This window comes from Petromyzon marinus, chromosome 2 (assembly GCF_048934315.1).
Source record: "Petromyzon marinus isolate PM22_M1 ecotype Great Lakes invasive population chromosome 2, UKy_Petmar_22M1.pri1.0, whole genome shotgun sequence".
Classification (NCBI taxonomy): domain Eukaryota; kingdom Metazoa; phylum Chordata; class Hyperoartia; order Petromyzontiformes; family Petromyzontidae; genus Petromyzon; species Petromyzon marinus.
The window spans coordinates 18,787,916-18,802,412 of record NC_133668.1 but is presented as its reverse complement, the minus strand read 5'-3'; the positions used below and the strand labels follow the sequence as shown (position 1 = coordinate 18,802,412).

Here is a 14,497-nt window from a genome sequence, read left to right as displayed (position 1 = left end):
TTTAGGTAACTACAAGTAGAAATGTTTCCAAATTTTCAATGTCCTCTGGGCATAAGTGTAAAATATTAGGTGTACCTGAACACCACGGCAGATCTCTCGCCAACAGTTTTTCTTGCTGTGGTTGTCCCACCTGATGACGATTGTTTGTGTTGCAATGGAAACGTCGTGATCTATTATTATTTTTTCTACCTACGTGACTTTACCGAAAGAACCAAAGAGTATAGATTCCTGCAGTCACGAAAACTTCAAATCAAGATTGTACCTGAACATGTAATCAGCATTGGGGTGGTTTTTTTGTACCCTGGAAGTCTATATCATTTCGCTTCCCTTGCAGGGGTCCTGCTTGTGGTAGGAAAACTGACTGGAACTCAAAGGCGCCACAGTGGCGAGATGTTAAATACCTCGTGCCTGGTCAACAGGAGGGTGTGGGTTCGATCCCGATCCCGACTCTGACGCATGTTGATATTTTGGAGTTTGCATGTTCTCTTCCCGTGGTCACGTGGCTTTTTCTCCCCGACCTCTGGTTTTTCCTTTCACATTTAGAACCAATTTGCATTTAAGAGTATTTGGCTGCTATAGATTTCCACATAAGCCACTTCGTTGAGCTATCAATTGTGGCCAGGTCGCTTCTGAAAACGAGCTATATAGCTCAGTGGGCCTTACCTGGTAAAATAGCATAATAGTTTATATTGAATGATGAGGCATCGTGAAAGCGCCACCAACTGGCAGCCGATTCCAGTAGGGCAGCTATGTATGTGTGTGGAGCCTAAGCCACAGTACAAGCGGGCAGAACATGTGTAGGGGACTGTAAGGAGAAAGTGCGAGTGTACACGTTGAGATAATTAGGTGGCCGTAAGGTCCTGTATAGATAACACTGGTCTAAGCCATAATGCTTCCAAAATAAATGTAGTCCAACTTTACTAATTCTGTGTCACTGAGAATGAAAATAATGCTTACAATTTTTGATTGGCTCTAGTTTTAATGATATGCTACTTCGTCAGTATATACGACCCTTGACTTGGGAATGGCGGAGGATAAGTGAGTTATAAAGGGAAGGAATCTCAATTTAAACCAGAAATGACTCAAATACATATTTTACTGGATCTATGAATACATCTATGACTGGGTTTGGACAGTACTTGCTTTTTGAGCAAAACAATGAATGATGCAATCTGAACCTGGTTTTGCATCATACATTACATGAATTGCATCATGTTATTCTTAGAAGTCATGGATGATGCAACAATAACTAGGCTTACATCCATCTGCTGAACAAATTGCCCGATATCGGCTCTAGACAAATAATAGTTTTCTGCTCTCTTACTTGTCAGTGTTTGATTTTGCAAAAGGACACATTTATGTTGAGCCAAAGTGAGCAGAGATGCCTCGTACTTGTGTGAACAAAGCAGATAACTTCTGCTATGTTTGTGTTGAAGTGGCTTTTGCATCTCAATAGCGCCAGTATAATCACTATGGTTAAGAAAGCCTATCACCTTTATTTTGGCTGCAAAATTGGAGATCAGGACAAGATATGGGCCCCACACATATGCTGCAACACTTGTGCAACAAATCTTCACCAGGAGTTGAACAAAAAGAGGAAATACATGCCTTTTGCAGTGCCAATTATTTGGAGAAAGCCAACAGATCATATCAGCAATTGTTACTTCTGCATGGCGCCTCCAGTTGGGAAAGGTGTGTCAAAGAAGAAAAAGTGGACTGTGAATTATCCAAACATTCCATCGGCTATACGCCCAGTACCCCACGGAGAAGGACTGCCGGGTTCTGATGCACCAGGATCACTCACTTGAGTCAGACGAGGAAGAGGATGAAACTTCTGGTCCTGAATCATCAAGGCCACATGACCCAGATTTTTTCCCTTCCTCCTCCTCTGAACCACACCTCATAACACAAGGTGAACTGAAAGACCTTGTCAGGGATTTGGAACTACCCAAGAGTAAGGCAGAGCTGTTGGGCTCCAGACTGCAGCAGTGGAATCTCCTGGTAGGTGATGTTAGGTTTCCATGTTCCGTGACCGTCAAAAGGATCTTGTCCCATTCTTCTTCATGGAAGGTGATCTTGTAGCCTGCAACAACATCGATGGTGTGATGGCAGCCCTTAACATCGTTCATGATCCAGTGGAAACTGTTAATTGATTAATCGAAGATGAGTCTTAAAGCTGTTTTGCTGCAGAATGACAATGTTTTTCCATCAATTCCAGTTGGCCATGCAGGCCATATGAAGGAAACATATGACAACATGAAACAGCTTGTGAGGTGCATAAACTATGACCAACATTCGTGACAGCTTTGTGGCGATTTGAAAGTTGTTGCTCTTTTGCTTGGTCTGCAGACTGGATACACAAAGTACTGCTGTTTTCTCTGTGAATGGGATAGTCGTGCGAGATATTCCCACTACATCAAGATATATTTGTCACTCCGACAGTCATTGGAGCCTGGGAGGAAACGTTGTCAGCATCCACCACTTGCTCAATCAAGGAAGATTGTTACCACCCTTCCACATCAAGCTGGGTCTGATGAAAAACTTTGTCAAAGTCACGGACACAACACAAGCAGCTTTCAAGTACCTCTGTGGAAAATTCCCAAGGTTAAGTGAAGCTAACATAAAGGATGGTGTCTTGTTGATCCTCAGATTCGTGAACTTCTTCAAGATGATGCATTTGACAGTGCACTGCGCGGCAAGGAAAAGACGGCATGGAAAGCCTTCCTGTTCGTGGCAATACATTTCCTCGGAAACAAGGCAGACAACTACAGGGAGTTGGTGGAAAACCTTTTCAAGCCATACAAAGGCATTGGTTACATGTCACGAAAGATACATTTTGTGCACTCTCATCTAGATTTTTTTCCCACTGAACTGCAGAGCAGTGAGCGACGAGCATGGCGAGCGATTTCACCGGGACATTGTAACAATGGAGAAACACTATCAGGGCAAATGGAGCCCATCAATGCTTGCAGACCATTGCTGGACAGTGACAAGAGATGCTCCATTTAATGAACACAAGAGACAAGCAAAGAAGCACAGAGTAGACACTGAATAAGGACTAAATTACGTACTTATATATATACATCATAGTTTTTAGCCTTTTGTTTCATAATGAATGTTATCTATATAACCCTTTAACTGATGTTTAAAGCGTTACATGAACAGGACAGGTGACATGTTGCCATGTCAAGCAACCATAAACACATGAAAATACCTAGGTTTACAATTTATGAGTAAAACTCTATCTACACATTATACATAGAAGTAAAATGTAAAAACTAAAATATCTTGGGAACAGTAGCCAATCAGCACAGAATGTCTGTTTGTTTAACGCGCGTGACGTCACTCCACGTGCCGCCGCCTCCCCCCCCGTCATTAATATTCATGAGTAAGTGGATTTTTACACTCACGCAGGTCGAGCGGAAATACTTTTTTTCTTTTGCAAATTCGCTTTAAGTCGGGCGTTTCTTTATTGAAAGTGAATCTAATAAATACTTATATGTAGCAACAAAGTGGATTTGGTGTCTTTATTTATATCTTCAGCACTTGAGACAAAAGGTAAGTCTAATTTATGCTTCTACATCATGGTAAAATAGACATTTCTTGGTGATTTTCCAGATATTGTATCGAATTCCAATTTATTTCAACCTCAGCGACCGAAAGCAGAAGAGAATAAAGTATCAGAGCAGTTTATTTGTACAAATTGAAGGTCAGTTATACACAGTGCTACAGTGAAATGCAGTGCAGTGTTTGACGATATTTTCGTGCAAGATTCACTGCCATTAAATTTCAAAAAGATACAATTATACTGTCTTGATTTGAAGCTTTCGTGACTGCAGGAATCCATACTCTTTGGTTCTTTCGGTAAAGTCACGTAGGTATAAAATAAAATAAATCACATTAACATTGGATTGGGCACTCATGCCTTTGGATTGCAACCACTCTTCGTTCTTACATTGACATGCTAATCTCTCACATAGCCACTTCCATGCCCTCGTCGAGGAGGCCGCTCTCCTTCTATATTACAGGTACATGCTAATTTCTCACATAAACATTATGCAAATTTATCACATTAACATTATGCTAATTTCCACATTAACATCACCAGCCCCACCCACTTCTTTATGACCCTTGGGCTACACCCATTTCAAACCTTTTAAAACAGTCTGCCTCAGCAGCAGACCGCGCTTTCCCACCTGATGACGGACGCTTGTGTTGCGCCCGAAACGTCGTGATTTATTTTATACCTACGTGACTTTACCGAAAGAACCAAAGAGTATAATTATACTCTGCTCAATTTTTTCGTAAATATTACAGCTTCCGTCCTAGGACGAGCAAACAAGCTAGTCCAATAATAAACAGCACATTTAATCTCTGAAGCTCTGAAGCAGACGTCAAAAAAATTGTAGACCAGTGCTATTCAATAAATACACGTTGAGATAATTAAAGACACGTGCCATAGTGGGGTGGACGGCATTGCCCAACAGGGGCGGGCCGAGTGGGGATATAAGGTCGAGCGAGGCCCGCAGTCTGGGCGCTTGCCCGGGAACCAACAAACGAGGTGGAAGGCATCGGGGCTGACTGATCGCGGGCGACGAGTGGAAACCATCAGGGCTGACCGATCGCGGAGTTGTAAATACGTTATTCTTAGACATAAAGACTTCACCTTTTTTAAGAATGGGCGTCTCAAAGGAGCTTCATTACACATGTAAGAAAATGAGCAAGAAATTAAGTTGCCTTTTGAAATGTGTTTATTTAAAAACATTCAGCTTTACAAAGTCTTCATAGTATAAAAATAGAACGTTGCTTTAATACAAAATCCTGAATATCAGAAGATTTAAATGTCATGCACATAGTACAATACAAGATCCAGCATCCAGGTGCTAAAATAAACAAAGTAGCCAATTATTGATCATATTCAGGTTTAAAAAGTCTTATAGAAGTAGAATGTTTCTTTAATACAAATATCAGAATATCAGATAAGGCAGATGTAATACACACAGTGCAATACGTGTTCCAGTATCCATGTATTGATGAACAATGGAATTTCAGTTCTTAAAACTCGACATGTCACACTTTTTAAGATCTTAATATAAGATTACAAAGTTCAGTTGGTTTCCAAAAAATGCAATGTGTAATGAAACCAGTGGTGTTAAAATCCCAAATCCACTTCGATAGGAAAATCACTGGAGGCCCAGGTAGGATGACTTCACTTGTTCCTGCAAGTAAATTGAGTACACATACAAGACCCTGCACAGGCCAGCAGGGCATCTCCAACAGTTGGCAAGTTCTACACATTGATCAACCGCGATTCACAAAGCTAAAGCCAAACACTTCACTTTAAAAAAAATTAATGGCTTTTTACATACAATTAACAAAACATGCTGCAGCAAGGGTTAATGCTGCTTCACCTGAAAACACACACACACGCGAGACGTTATGAATTGAGTTTTAAATGAATCCACGCTTGTTTTTATTTACCAATCCGACAGTGTAGATGAGGAGCCCACAAACACACAACATTGGAGATGAAGGGAAACCGTCTTCCACCATACAGTCACACCTGATGAAGAAAACACTCAAAACGCTGCAATGAACAAAATGTTAAGTGGGGTGGTCTGAAGGAAATGGAAAGTTGCGTCCTGCAGTCTCCATTGAAGAGTGATGATAAGAAATCTGCAAGAGAATCAAATCTGTCGGTAAGTGATCATTACAAAAAAAACAGCTTGGTCCCCCCGTGTGTGTGGCACGTTCCCTGAGAACTCTCGGTTACTACTGAGACGAGGCATGACGAGTACAAACACGTTATTTCCCCAAGGGGAATCTGCACATCCAGAAGGTTGAGCGAGCCTTGTTCCTGGTCCATGTCGTAACCTATACCTGGGAAAAGGTTTTACGATGACCGTTAATCACTCAAAACCACACCAAAAAAACGCTGTGCCTCCAGCCTGTAATAAAAAGCAATTGACCAACAACCACATGAAAGCACATGAAATGCAATCGAACCCAAAAAACGGTATTATGAACCACATAAAAGTTACCTTGCTTAACACACTAAAACACCTTTAGTAAGCAATAAACAATGTTAAAACACAGTTTAAAAAACACAAACGGAACACAAATGGAAATGGATGCCGGTAATAATGTAGGCAGTTGCACACATTTGAAAAAATATACACTCATAATCTTTGTATTTACGTGGTGCTATAATACCTCGGAAACGCTGTGCCTTGCTACACATCAAACATTCAAAGGGGATCCCCCCCCCCCCCCCTCCAGTGGCAGCTGTCCCCTGTGTGGCACAAGGGGAATTGGTACCGACCTGCGAGTGGACATTGGTTGAGCAATAGGGGGGCGATGACTGTGAAGTGTAATCCAAATGACATTACGCACCTACGCGATTAGCTACGTACGGTGCGAAAGGAGTTCAACATACAAATTTGGTCATTTTTTCCAAATTGTGCTAATTATGACCATTAAAAACCTACCCAATACTAAAAATGCAACATTTCAACTTGCATAAACATATATCACACGTATATAAAGGACAAAACTTATTTTTGCAGGTATAACAGGTATATCTGCACCTTTCAAGGACACCTTGTGCCATCGAGCATTTTGATCAGAATGTTTAAATAAAGTGCACAAAGTGCATGTATGGCTTTTAACAAACAGTATTACACACGTACATAAAATGCACACAACCATCAAATTGCCAAAACAGACGACTGATACCAAACCAGTACTTGATGTGCCACGTTATTTGTTTTAAACCTATATTATTACACATTCGCTTGTGATTTCAGAATTCCATTGGTGCTTAGAAAACAAATCCCGCTCGTTTTCTTCTAAAATGAACATTGATATGAATGCGATAATGTGTTGATCAAATTGTATACATTGTGCAGTATGGCACGCACGCACACACACACACTATTTTTAATCCTTGTGCAATACCAGAATACTGCAAGGCTAAATGTATAATCCAAATAAATATACTCATGCAAACTTATGATAAACAGGCAACACAATGTGAAAATCCTGCTCTGGGATGTTGTAAACATCACCTGCACACACATGAGTACCTCACACCACCACATACCCAAGATTTCCTGCACCAACCCATCTCTACAAGTGGCATCTGTACTTCTGGAATTTATGCACCGAGTCCCAGCCGATGTGCACCAAGGCCATTCCACCCATTCCTATTCTGATTGACTGCTGAGCTGCATCAGCATTTATAGTTTGCACAAATAAGAGGAAATTCAAACCATGCTTGGGAATGCAAGCACAGGGCTGTCAATGTTTTGGCCGTGTTACCATTGTGCATGCGAAAAAATGCTTATTAAAATTGCTGGTACATTTGATTTCTTATGCAATCGTTCCTCATTCTCCATAGCATTGTTTTTGTATACAACAACAAAGTGCATCCTTCCCTTGCAAATGCATAAGGGTCCTGTTTAATCCTAAAAGTACAACGCTGAATAATTGGGAATAAACATGTACAGATCCAAACGTAATAACGCACTGCAAGGCACCACAATGAACATACATGTCACAACAAAAGGCATGTATGTGTTGTAGGCCACTCCTTAACAGCCAGTTGTTTAGAACTATGAACAACAGCATTGCAACGTGTCAAAATTCCCATTCATATTACTGTTTTAACGAGTGTTGGATATTGGAATCCTACTGGATACAGGCAGGCCGCAAGTCTTAAGTGGCTTTGCAAGCAAGCAAGCATAGCCAAGGTTGCACACAGAGCGACACGGACTCCAATGGAAATTGTAAAAAAAAACCTTCCAGTTAATTGACCACGTATTAAGTTTCACTGGGAATTGACAAGAGTTGTGTAGAGAAATACCAACTGAAGAGATAACATGTAATTCTCCAATAAAGACTGAACAGCAGTGAAAGTACAGCACAACCGCCTGTTGATTAGGAATAGTCTAAGGAGACCAAAGGATTCTATCAAGGGGTGCACAGCCAACAACACATACATGTGATTTATAAAGGAATTGAGGCATCTTATCCTCCAGTCTAAGAGTAATTAGTTTATAATTCCGATGTAGTTAGACACGTGCAAGTTCATTGGATGTGCATCTCATCTACACAGCCTTGCAGTCATCCCTTTGAAGTGCTAAGGACTAATTAGGGCTGGGATTCAATGCTCAGGTTGACGAACGAAACCAGTGAATACAGTAGTCTGATGTCACCTGATTAGGTTTCATTTAGTGCTTGTGCACAGGAGTACGTTCGTTCTGCTCATACGAGAATTCAAGTTCTGTCATAGTGAGCACGTTCAATTTACACTTTAGATAAGACTACGTTGCTTCGTAAGAAAATAATTCGTTTCCATGTAATGTTGCTCCACACTGATTACTACACCAGCGTGTTTAATATGTAGTCTGCACATCAAATCGCAAATTAAGCATAAATGTACTTCCTAATTAAATATCGAACGGGACAGCCTTAATAAGCGAGAGAGAACATATTTATGATAGGGCCACGGCATGCAAAAATGCATTGCGCTCTATCTTACGAGGCCGAGTGATTAAACTTTTGGATATGGACAAAATTAAATTATTAACTACATGACAGTCATCCAGTACACTAACACTTTAACTAATACTTTAACTTTACATACAACAAATGTACTTCTTAAATTGTTTTAAAATGTGTCTATTGAAAGGTTTTTAAAACACTGTCGCTATTTAAAATGTGACATATAACCAGTTTCAAACAGTGAAAAAAACCAGACAAGGGGCATGCTCCGATTATTGTCCCAAAACAATCGATCAGGCTTCAATTTGCATTAATATTTCTACAAAAAAAATATGGGGCAGGTATTGACAGAAGAGAGGTCAAATAAAACAAAACGGATGCCCTGGAATGTAGATTATGTTCAACCTATAGCGTTACAGTATACTGATGGATTTACAGAAAGTCTCGCTCTGATATGGAGAGGGGTAAGCAAGAATAGGGCTATGGAGCATCCCACCTGCTCCATAATTCACAAAAGTTGACAATGACGTGCACAAGACGCAATCAAGAATGAAAAGGGTGCATATTTTTGGACCGTAAAGTAATTTGACGAATGTAACATGCATAATCGGATTATTGAAGATGCAAAATCGATCGTCGGTAAGCAGTACATGTCAAGGAGACACTACTGTAGGTTCATGATATTGATTGCAAAAATGACACATTAAATCCCAGCCCTAACGAATTACAACAATAACAATACATTGTATTAACAATTCTTCAGGTCCTGTGCCAAAATGTCCAGCAGTGCAGAAAATCACCAGAATATTACAAGACATTATAAGTAGTAAAACATAGCAATGCACAGTTAGGCAAATGACACTTCCATTCTCAGCATAATTTAAGTCCTCTGTATGCATGCCAACTACTCAAAACAGCTGATGCAGCAAAAAGCAGGTCCCTAAATATCATGGCCCAGGAATGCGTGGCATTGGTACTGTTCCATCTGTTCAAATGATGCCCCTTGTCCAAAAATCCAGTGAAGGAACAAACATCACTCATTAACTTCAGTGTTATATAACCCAAAAAAATAGTTGCAAACAAATCCCATTGTTTTCATGGCACACCGTTTCGGTGAACGCACTTAAAAAAGCTGTGTCAAATGCGGTCATGGCAACATGGCAGAAGAAATACCCATTCTCCTGTGATATCCGAGTATATTATGAAAAACAATACAAAGTTATTAAGAATTTAGAAACATGCCAAATGCCAAACTTGTATCTATGCAAATGGAGTGCTACAATCTAAAGTGGATTTTGTATTAATATAAACTGCACAGCCATTGTTAACTCTGCACTTTGACAGTGTTATTTTCGCATCATATGCAAATATGACGTGTCGCTAACTTCACGTAACCTGAAGTTCGTGAAAGCATGTGGCCAATTAAAATATTCAAGTCTTGAAAGCAAACCCTCTTTTTTAAGGAGCACTCGTGCTGTTTGATATTCAGATTGTCCCACGTATACTTACTGTCATTTTAAATCATGTTTACGAATCAGGCATTACCTGCAGTAAATGCCAAGGTATGTTGACATCTTATACTGTATAATGCACTCCAAGTTGCGGTAAAGTATGTAAAAAAATATATCTACGTGCAGCATCACATATAAATAAAACATACACGTAAAATCACCCTTAACTGTGTCACTCATGACAGCGTTTAATGTTTTAATGTTTTCCACAGCAAGTACACATAAAAAAAATTCTCTCCCAAGCCTTGGTTTGTGAAGAAATTTGATTAGGGGAATGACAAACTATGAACGACCTGCATCTACAAGGAAAGCAGACTAGTGGCCTCTTGAGTATACTATGAAAAGATCCCAAAATAAATCAACAGTACCTGTCCCTATGGCTCCTGTGAGCATCTTGTAAAAGCAAGTTAACGTGCTGTCCATGGCTCTCCGGTGTACTGCTGTAAGGGCACACTGAACTCAGGTGACGCACCAATAAAACAAGCTCCTGCCCCCACCTCAGCTGCTACTCACATCCACAGTTACTCTGCCATACTTCTGCTCTATCCGTGACAATGTTCATGATTAGCCTCTTTTTATAGAGATACGCTGACACAATGTGCAATTCCAAAAGTTAAACTAAAACCACATTCAGCTGCCCGTTGCACGCAAAAAGGGTTTCCTGAAGTCAAAACTTAATGAGCAAAGTGTCAATACCTATTTTAGAGCTTTAGGAGCCTCTTGAGTAGGCTGTGATACCAAGATGATTCCCATATAAATCATTAGATCTCAAATGGTTATCCTAGTGAAAACAGTACTTAACATCGAAGTAATCTTTAAAATTCTATGATTAACAACTTAAAGGAATCCAACAAGGTCACATCTTTTTTTATAACACTAACTTATACGCACGCAACTCGGATAGCTATGCGCACCTATTGAAAATAACAAGATTATAAAGAGGACAAACAGAAAAAAAGCCTATGCTAACGTCTATCTAGGTACGTGTTCTGCAATGTAAATATCCTTTACATGTATAAGGCAAGTGCCACTGCATAAATATCTCTAATAAAGATACATCGACCTAACAAGGTGACACTGGTCTCATGCGAACTCAAGTCAAGCCATGGGTGTTGGCAGTTTGTGTATGAACATTATCTTCCAGTGAAGTAATGCAACAGATTAAATATCTTTAAGCCAAAATTATACTCGAGTCTTTCCAGCATCCGCATGGACATGGTATTTCAGCTGCCTTCTAAGATATGCCCAAGTTACAACACTCTGCGTCTACGAAGTCCTGTCGATCAGCTGTAGCAAAACATAAGATGCACTCCGGTATCTGAGCTAGGCATAGGTAATAATTTCCTCCTGGGAAAAATGCAAAGGAGAGCCTGAAACAGATACTTTTGAATCATTCCCATGCATACATGGGACTGCGTCCATCTAGATTCTAAATACAAAGGCTGGCGTTAAAGTAGTGATTAAATTATATCTATTTTTAAGAACAGGAACTAATCAGGACACATTCAGACGTCATGTAAGTTTATCTACAGAAGTTATTTAACTGGAATTTCCTGCCAGCGTGTGTTTTTCATTGGCCGTATTAATGGTGTGATATAATACTTCAAAAGCACTTGAAGGGAAGATCCTAACAATGCTAAGGCTCCTCTTGAACCACCTCTTCCTTGATAATCATGTGAACTTAATGTTATGTCGTCTTGTGTTAAAGTTTACCGAAACGTGGTACTCTGACCCTCTGGCCTGTGCAATGAGGCCCAGCTACCATAAATGTATACATTTGACAAAACTGTGATTTTTCCCAATGTGCTCCATCATATAATCCACCTGTGAAGAAGGTAAATGTGTACAGAGGTAGGAATTACTTTGAAACACCAACTTTGGCTCCTCTGGGTAAACTTTTTTTCTTTCCAGGCTAAAGGTACTCCTTACCAGGCCAGGTGGTTGCTATGGCTACAGTGCAAGACTCACAATCATCCTATGGAGAGACTTGGCTTCCACTATGGGAATGTGGAATTTCCACCACTGGCTATGGGCCACCAGTAGGACTGAGCACCGTGCCATTGCTCATTTGGGCAGGGAGACACTTGACGTGCCCTTGCACCTCCACGCAGTGGAAACACTTCCATATCAGTCTCAAGCCGCTAACAATGCAGTGTTTGCTGGAGCAAATAACTGAACCCTCGGTGAAGGAGCTGCATTCTTGTCCAAAGGGAAATATTTCCTTCATGACAATAAGTTTGCACGCCGTCATATGCACCTTGCGATAAAAAATATAATAATTCAAGCCGCAATCGCTAAAATTGCCTCCGCTTAAGAAAGTGCCCATTCAACTAAACATTCAGGACCAGCTCAATAGCAAAAATCATTAATAACGATACATCAAGACAAAACTGCAACTGATGTAGACAACCTAACATTGCTGCTCAATTTAATACAGCACATCAGCCTTACCTTACTGCAAAGGCAATGCCAACGCACCTGCCTGTGAGAATGAACCTGTCGACAAGGGCCAGGTGCCACCAGCAGAACCAACACAACATTCAAGAAGACTTGACAAGAATGAAAAGGATCTGTCTGGCCACTCGCTAACTAGTCTTGAATTTTCAATTGCAGACTTAATCCGTGGCGGTCAAGCTATTGTCAGAGTGCAACAACTGGACTTCTAAAGGCAGGCCAAGAATCGCTTCCCTAATGGCATGAAGATTTCGCAAAGCAGAACTCTGAATTGTATAGTTACATTAACTAATACAAAGGCTGCAAATTAGTATTAAGTATATTGTTTAACAAGAAGGCATAAAGCTTCAGTTAATTAAACAAAATCCTGCTAAGAGGTTTTGCCACACAAATGCATCAGGCCGATACATGTGCATTTCACATGGTTCTGTGCCATTTGTTGCACTACAGCTTTCAACTCATTGTATACTGAAAATTCAGGCTTTGAGGAATTAAAAGCAACGTTTTACTTTCTGGGCCAAAATAATCAATAGCTATGTTACAATAACAAAAATGTGTTTTGGGCAACATCGTAAGAACTGTCCTGATTTAGGCTACCTGGTAATTCAAACAAAACGTTAGCCCTGGGATTGCAATGCAAGTCTTATTTTAGATTTAAGTGATCATCTCACTTTAAAAAATATAATGAAGACCAATGTCTATATTGGTGATTGATCTGAAATTCTATGGAAGGAGTACACTTATTTTCTATGTAAAAATATCTAACTGGGTTCCTCCCTATTATTCTACGGTGACTCAAGAGACCACTAACCTGCTTCCTACTATATTTTACAATAAATGACAACAAAGATAAGCACAGAGGCGTGAACACAACTCTACTAATAACAACTCTGCAAGCTAAATCGTTGCCCGATTTTATTTACGACACAAGGCAATAAAATGTATAACTTCCGCGACAAAAATAATTACAACATATGCAGTTGCCGTAACCGCAGTGGTGGGCACATTGTCCGTTCTTCTCATCTGTCGTGCCACGGAGAATTGTCACTCATCCCGAGTCCGTTACAAATCACAGCCCATGCTCCATTGCTGTCAGTTCATCTGAACGCTGTGGCCGACACATGGCTTTACCCATGTTACCATCGAGTAGCGTGCTTTGCCGTGCACGCGGGGAGGAGAATGGAGGAGGCTCTCTTGAGGAGGGAGGCGTTCTCCGTCTCGGTCCAACGAGCGCTGCATGCTGTGGGGGCAACGGGAGCGCTGGAGGGAGGCGAAGAGTCGCGGGCAAAGTTCACCCTTCCATCAGCACCGTGACGTTAATGTGCGAGAGGTCTACCATGTGCCTGTGAATCCACAAGGAATGGAGCAATGTGTTAATATTTTAGACTCCACCTCACATTTCACAAACCCTTGTGTTCACTATTTTGGTGGAATATCATGATTGTGATAACACAGTGATGTTATGAAACAGCAACACATCCTTTCAGGATTTCTCAATACCAACAGGCAAGGACCTTTTGGAAAATAATACAACTACATAAAAATATGAAATTTTGATAAGCCTCTGTTACCCAAGAATATATGGTACTCCTTTTTTCTCTGTAAAGTTCATCTCGTGTTAACTCCACAGTATTTCTTATTACTTTTATCTGCATTAGTTGGGTCAGGATAAATTATGTAAAAATATGTGTAGTTGTTTCTGTAATCATTGGTGACAAGGCTGAGACCATAAACTCACTATACTTGAGAAACTGTTTTTTAGCACAAGTGGCATCCTGGAATCAAAACCAGAATCTTAGAAGTTCAGGATTAGGCCAACTGACAGGAGCATCATCAGCTCTTCAAAGTAACTCACCTCTTACTTTTAAAGTAGCCAAAAGCACTATGCGCCAATTCATTTTGAGTAGAGCTCAACATACAACAATCTAGCGCCACACAAGTTAAAATATGCAGTGGATGAAAATGTATAGAGATGTTTAAGTTAGATGTGGGGCTGGCTAATATGTTTTTTTTAAGTTTGTTGTCCT

General features: G+C 40.3%; 1 protein-coding gene across 3 annotated transcripts in view; it reads right to left on the bottom strand.

Moving 5' to 3' along the window:
- Positions 1-4,733: 4,733 nt before the first annotated feature.
- The window catches only part of RBM33 (RNA binding motif protein 33), a 56,119-nt gene continuing 46,355 nt past the window's right edge, over positions 4,734-14,497 (bottom strand). For all 3 annotated transcript variants that reach the window (XM_076071091.1, XM_076071092.1, XM_032960116.2), the window contains exon 19: positions 4,734-13,813. In XM_076071091.1, the coding sequence (XP_075927206.1) occupies positions 13,762-13,813 (52 nt within the window). In that variant the 3' untranslated portion in view covers positions 4,734-13,761. The remainder of the gene's footprint in view (positions 13,814-14,497) is intronic.